We start from the raw sequence: 7,084 nt of genomic DNA, 5'->3' as shown, positions 1-7,084 counted from the left end.
ACATCGCACACCCAGCACCCACATCGCACACCCATCACCCTCAGCACACACCCATCACCCACATAGCACACCCAGCACCCCTATCACCCACATATCACACACCCATCACCCACATAGCACACCCAGAACACAATATACACCCATCACCCACAGCTGACTCTCCAGGAACTACAAGTCCCAGCATGCTCTGCCAATCCATAACATGCAGAGTGACCCCAGGCTACACTGGCCCCTGTAGCCCCCCACATGGGGCCCCCAGCGGCTGCTCTGATGTCATGTGACTAGCCCGGGTATAAGTGATACAATGTATTACCTGCAGGAGCAGCAGAGAAGAAGCGGCGCACGACTCTCCCGCAGATCATCAGTCTCTGGCCGCTCGGGGCGGGACCACGTGTGCACAGCCGGGGGGCGGGGACATATACACAGCTCTGCGGCTAGGGGGCGGAACCATGTGTTTCTTCTCGTACTAGGGGCGAGGTTATGTAACTAGCTCTGCGGCGGAGGGCGGGATCATGTGTAAAAATCACTGGTTAGGGGGGCGTGTCTAATTTACAAAGTGTGTAGCCAGGGGCGGGGCATGTTTTTAGCCCCACGTTCGGGGCTGTCCCCTAGAACCCAGGAGGCGCGGCTATCTTCCTGCTTTGCATCCGGAAGGCGGGGCCGTGTGGTAGACCCGGCTTATCTCCACGGCAACCCGGACGTTACTTGTATGTCTCCACTCTGGGAGCCATGTTTCCAGAGATTTCCCCACAGATTTCTCGCTGAATAGGGCTTCAACAAAATGGCAGACTCATTGCAGTTCTATGCCCGTAGTTGCGGACACTTTGGGGTTAGGAGCCAACCAGATACATTTCCGGCCATGTGAATTACTGGGGGCGCAGGGTGATGATGTCATGTCCCCGAGCTGATGTTGAGGGAGCTCTGGTGTGACTTTGACAATGGTGAGTATCAGGATGAGAGGCTGTTATATGACTATTATTATTATTTATTCATTTTATTATAAACGCAAATTAAAGTCCATAAATCCTAGCATCCTCCTGCCTCTAAACCCCCCTGTGTGGAGGACTACAAGTCCCAGCACCCCGTCATCCCCTATATGGAGGACTACAATCCCAGCACCCCTTATATAGAGGACTACAAGTCCCAGCACCCCCTGTCAGCTCCTTTATGGAGGACTACAAGTCCCAGCACCCCTTATATAGAGGACTACAAGGCCCAGCACCCCCTGTCATTCCCCTATATGGAGGACTACAAATACCAGCACCCCTTATATAGAGGGCTACAAGGCCCAGCACCCCCTGTCATCTCCTTTATGGAGGACTACAAGTCCCAGTACCCCGTCATCCCTCTATATGGAGGACTACAAATCCCAGCACCCCTTATATAGAGGACTACAAGGCCCAGCACCCCCTGTCATCCCTCTATATGGAAGACTACAAATCCCAGCACCCCTTATATAGAGTACTACAAGCCCTAGCACCCCGTCATCTCCTTTATGAAGGACTACAAATCACAGGACCCCCTGTCATCCCTCTATATGGAGGACTACAAATCCCAGCACCCCTTATATAGAGGACTACAAGTCCCAGCACCCCGTCATCCCCTATATGGACTACAAGTCCCAGCACCCCCTGTCCTTCTATATTGAGGACTACAAATCCTAGTACCCTCTACATAGAGGACTACAAGTCCCAGCACCCCCTGTCATCTCCTTTATGGAGGACTACAAATCCCAGCACCCCTTATATAGAGGACTACAAGCCCTAGCACCCCGTCATCTCCTTTATGAAGGACTACAAATCCCAGCACCCCTTATATAGAGGACTACAAGGCCTAACACCCACTTGTCACACCTCTTATATGGAGGACCACCAAGTCCCAGCACTCCCTTGTCACCTATTTGGAAGACTACAAGTCCCAGCACCCCCTTGTCATCCCCTGTATGGAGGACTACAAGTCCCAGCACCCCCTTGTCATCCCCTGTATGGAGGACTACAAATCCCAGCACCCCCTTCTCATCTCCTCTATAGAGGATTACAAATCCCAGCAGCCCCTCTCTATGATGGACAACAAGTCTCAGAGCCCCCCATCATCCTGTGATCTCTCTATGTGGAGGACTAGAAGTCCCAGCACCCCTCTGTCTTCTATATGGCACACTACAAGTCCCAGCACCCCCGTCCCTCTATATAATGCACAACAAGTCTCAGAACCCCCCATCATCCTGTGATCTCTATATGGAGGACTACAAGTCCCAGCACCCACTATATGGAGGACAAAGTCCCAGCAACCCTGTCCCTCTATATGATGCACAACAAGTCTCAGAAACCCCCATAATCCTGCGATCTCTCTATATGGAGGACTACAAGTCCCAGCACTCCCAAATATGATTAGTCAGTTGCTGCACCACTGTATGTGACAGAGCCATGTGTCAATATTTATCAATCCTGTATATGGAACTCGGACGTCTCTTCTCTCTCGCAGGTCTGTCAGTGATGTGGGAGGTTCTCTCTGGGGTCTGACCAATCAGAATACGGAATTTCCACTTCCTGTGGTGACATGGAGGCTCTCCTGAAGAGCGGCACAGCGCTGAGCACCGTCCTCTGGTAAGAGGCAATAATTGGGGTAGATCGGGTATAGATCGGGTAAAGATCTGTGTTGTTCAGCTTGTAGGATGCTCTTGACATTCGTACAATTAATAGACCCCTTTAGGTGCCCTTTTTACATCGCCTTGGACTGATTGATTTTATTTTAAATGTTTTATGTCCCAGACAAGCAAGCGCACAGTGTGGTTAATTCATATTTTATGCTAAATGGTTAACACTTCCTCCCGGCAGTACTCGGGTCGTTGGTTCGAATCCCAACCACGGCACCACCTGCATGGAGTTTGCATGTTCTCCCTGTGCCTGTGTGGGTTTCCTCCGGGTACTCCGGTTTCCTCCTACACTCCGGTTTCCTTCTACACTCCAAAGACATGCTGGTAGGTTATTTGGCTCCCGTCTAAATTGGCCCTAGTATGTGAATGTGAGTTAGGGACCTTAGATTGTGCGCTCCTCGGGGGCGGGGACTGATGTGAATGTACAATGTATATGTAAAGTGCTGCGTAAATTGACGGCGCTATATAAGTACCTGAAATAAATAAATAATAATAAATAAAAAGTACAAAAATGTACTCATGGAATGAAACTGATTTACTACAACCCCTCTGTGTACTCTCTCAGCTCTGTGCAGTACTCGGCTCTCAGGGGGCTTCTCCCGGCCTCCCGCCGGCTCCACACCTCGTCTGATCTACACAACGCAAACAAAGCCTGCATAGGCCGCTCCGGCAGATCCACTTATCTGAGGACCTACCCGGTGCTACTGGTCCAGGCCGATGGGTCCACCATCACCATCCACTACAAAGAGCCACGAAGACTGCTGACTGTAAGGAAACTGTGACTTCTCTGTACAACACTACAGAATATGTCAGAGCTATATAAATGTATAATAATAATAATAGTGTGTGACTGTGGGGGAGGGGACATTAGAGTGTAAGCTCCTCTGGTGCAGAGACTGATATGACTGTGGGGGAGGGGGCATTAGAGTGTAAGCTCCTCTGGTGCAGAGACTGATATGACTGTGGGGGAGGGGACATTAGAGTGTAAGCTCCTCTGGTGCAGAGACTGATGTGACTGTGGGGGAGGGGACATTAGAGTGTAAGCTCCTCTGGTGCAGAGACTGATATGACTGTGGGGGAGGGGACATTAGAGTGTAAGCTCCTCTGGTGCAGAGACTGATATGACTGTGGGGGAGGGGACATTAGAGTGTAAGCTCCTCTGGTGCAGAGACTGATGTGACTGTGGGGGAGGGGACATTAGAGTGTAAGCTCCTCTGGTGCAGAGACTGATGTGACTGTGGGGGAGGGGACATTAGAGTGTAAGCTCCTCTGGTGCAGAGACTGATGTGACTGTGGGGGAGGGGACATTAGAGTGTAAGCTCCTCTGGTGCAGAGACTGATGTGACTGTGGGGGAGGGGACATTAGAGTGTAAGCTCCTCTGGTGCAGAGACTGATGTGACTGTGGGGGGGGGGGGGGCATTAGAGTGTAAGCTCCTCTGGTACAGAGACTGATGTGACTGTGGGGGAGGGGGCATTTGAGTGTAAGCTCCTCTGGTACAGAGACTGATGTGACTGGCTCAGTGATCTCTGTACAGCGCTGCAGTATATGTCAGAGCTATATCTATGTATAATAATAGTGTGCGACTGTGGGCAGTGGTGTATTTATCGGACACCCCTCCCTGGCAGAGAGAGAGCCTCACACTGACCAAGACCAGACCCCCCCCCCCCCCCCCCTCCCTTGTTGAGAGAGCCTAACAGTGACCAACAACACCCCTGCCCCCCCCCCCCCCCTTCCACTAACACACACCCCCCACGGCGACAGAGCGAAAGACACTCACCTTCACAGCTCTGGACATCCCCAGGAACGACAGTTGGGCTCTTAATACACCATCAAGCACCCCATTTCGGATCCCACCTGGTCCCCATGCCGCATATGTCCCTTCTTCCATCCTGTCCTTTGGGGGGGTAGCGCTGCCCCCCGAAAGATGCTGCTGCCCCCCTAAAAAATGCCGCCCTAGGCAAATGCCTTGTAGTAAATATGCCCCTGACTGTGGGGGGGCATTAGAGTGTAAGCTCCTCTAATACAGAGACTGATGTGACTGTGGGGGAGGGGACATTAGAGTGTAAGCTCCTCTGGTACAGAGGCTGATGTGACTGGCTCAGTGTTCTCTGTACAGCACTGCGGTATATGTCAGAGCTATATAAATGTATAATAATAATAGTGTGTGACTGTGGGGGAGGGGGCATTGGAGTGTAAGCTCCTCTGGTACAGAGACTGATGTGACTGTGGGGGAGGGGACATTAGAGTGTAAGCTCCTGTGGTACAGAGACTGATGTGACTGTGGGGGAGGGGACATTAAAGTGTAAGCTCCTCTGGTACAGAGACTGATGTGACTGTGGGGGAGGGGACATTAGAGTGTAAGCTCCTCTGGTACAGAGACTGATGTGACTGTGGGGGGAGGGGACATTAGAGTGTAAGCTCCTCTGGTACAGAGACTGATGTGACTGGCTCAGTGTTCTCTGTACAGCGCTGCGGTATATGTCAGAGCTATATAAATGTGTAATAATAATAGTGTGTGACTGTGGGGGGGGGGCATTAGAGTGTAAGCTCCTCTGGTACAGAGACTTATTATGTATATATTAGCCACTTCTTGACTGCGCTACAGCCAAATGACGGCTACAACGCGGACGCCCAGTTGTGGGAGGGTGTCATATGACGTCTTCCCAGAACGCGCCCCCAGCTGCGCACACCTGTCCTTTGGACACAGCTGATCACATGGCATAGTAAGGGGCCAATCACAGCTGTTCACAATGTAAATGCACTTGCCAGTTATTGGCAGTACTTTCCTTGCACTGTCACTGCATGAGGAAAGTACTGCCGATAACCAGCAACTGTCAAAGGAGACATCTACACTGATTATCAGTGCAGCCCCAAAAGTGCCTAACAGTGCTGCCCATCAGTGCCCACAAGTGCTGCCAACCTGTGCCCGTCAGTGCCCATCATTGCTCTCTATCAGTGCAGCCTCATCATCAATGCCCACCAGTGCTGCCTATCAGTGCCGCTTCATCAACGCACATCATAATGGGCACAGCAGGTGTACAGACCTGGGAACTCAGCACAGGGATGGTGGGAACCCCTCATAATGGGCACAGCAGGTGTACAGACCTGGGAACTCAGCACAGGGATGGCGGGAACCCCTCATAAAGGGCACAGCGGGTGTACAGACCTGGGAACTCAGCACTGGCTAGGGGAGAACCCCTCATAAAGGGCACAGCGGGTGTACAGACCTGGGAACTCAGCACTGGGATGGCGGGAACCCCTCATAATGGGCACAGCGGGTGTACAGACCCGGGAACTCGGCACAGGGATGGCGGGAACCCCTCATAAAGGGCACAGCAGGTGTACAGACCCGGGAACTCAGCACAGGGTAGGGGAGAACCCCTCATAAAGGGCACAGCGGGTGTACAGACCTGGGAACTCAGCACTGGGACGGCGGGAACCCCTGATAATGGGCACAGCGGGTGTACAGACCCGGGAACTCGGCACAGGGATGGCGGGAACCCCTCATAATGGGCACAGCGGGTGTACAGACCTGGTAACTTGGCACAGGCATGGTGGGAACCCCTCATAATGGGCACAGCGGGTGTACAGACCTGGTAACTTGGCACAGGCATGGTGGGAACCCCTCATAATGGGCACAGCGGGTGTACAGACCTGGGAACTCAGCACAGGGATGATGGGAACCCCTCATAATGGGCACAGTGGGTGTACAGACCCGGGAACTCAGCCCAGGGTAGGGGAGAACCCCTCATAATGGGCACAGAAGGTGTACAGACCTGGTAACTCAGCACAGGGATGGTGGGAACCCCTCATAATGGGCACAGTGGGTGTACAGACCTGCTGGGTGGACTGACTCTCTAATTAGAAAAATAGGAAAAGGTTGTAGGTCCATTGTGGCACAGACGTTGGACATATTTGTCCTCTATGATGTGACATCTTTCGTGGTCTGACCGGTCACGTGTCCCCATTCTCTCTCTCTCCACAGATTCCTTTAGACATCACCACCCTGTCTGAAGAAGAGCGGAAGTTGCGGCAGCGTCTCAGGGACCAGTCCAGGAAGGCGGAGATGAAGAAGGAGGAGGACATCTATGTTGACATCAGCTTAGATGAGTACAAGAAATTCTGGAAGAAGAAATAAAGCTCCCTGAGAGCTGAGATTGTATATAGAATGTTCGCTCACGAGCAGAACCAATAAAGATTTTTATATTGAAGCATTGATTTTTGTTTGTGTGATAAGTTGATGTTTAAAGCGAAATCTCATTCTCCTCATCAACACGGACTAAATCCTTCCGCTGCTGGCATTAGTAATGGTTAGGAAGGTATATCAAATTTACTTTACCGCCCCCCGCAAGGCGCTTCTCTCGTTCTGGGAGGATGTCATATGATGATATGTCATATGATGTCCTCCCATTCTAAGTGCGCATGCGCG

General features: G+C 51.8%; 1 protein-coding gene across 1 annotated transcript; it reads left to right on the top strand.

Moving 5' to 3' along the window:
- The first annotated feature begins 787 nt into the window (after positions 1-787).
- On the top strand, positions 788-6,866 carry LOC149467461 (large ribosomal subunit protein mL55-like). Its single transcript, XM_089671640.1, has 4 exons — positions 788-941; positions 2,482-2,603; positions 3,219-3,420; positions 6,641-6,866. Exons 2-4 carry the CDS (start codon positions 2,557-2,559, stop codon positions 6,791-6,793), a joined length of 402 nt encoding a protein of 133 aa, XP_089527766.1. The 5' UTR covers positions 788-941; positions 2,482-2,556; the 3' UTR covers positions 6,794-6,866.
- Positions 6,867-7,084: the final 218 nt, after the last annotated feature.

The sequence above is a fragment of the Staurois parvus genome, unplaced genomic scaffold (genome assembly GCF_062004578.1).
Source record: "Staurois parvus isolate SC_StPar_1 unplaced genomic scaffold, SC_StPar_1.0 ptg000110l, whole genome shotgun sequence".
NCBI classification, from domain to species: domain Eukaryota; kingdom Metazoa; phylum Chordata; class Amphibia; order Anura; family Ranidae; genus Staurois; species Staurois parvus.
The sequence above is the reverse complement of the archived record's forward strand: the minus strand, read 5'-3'. Positions and strand labels throughout refer to the sequence as shown.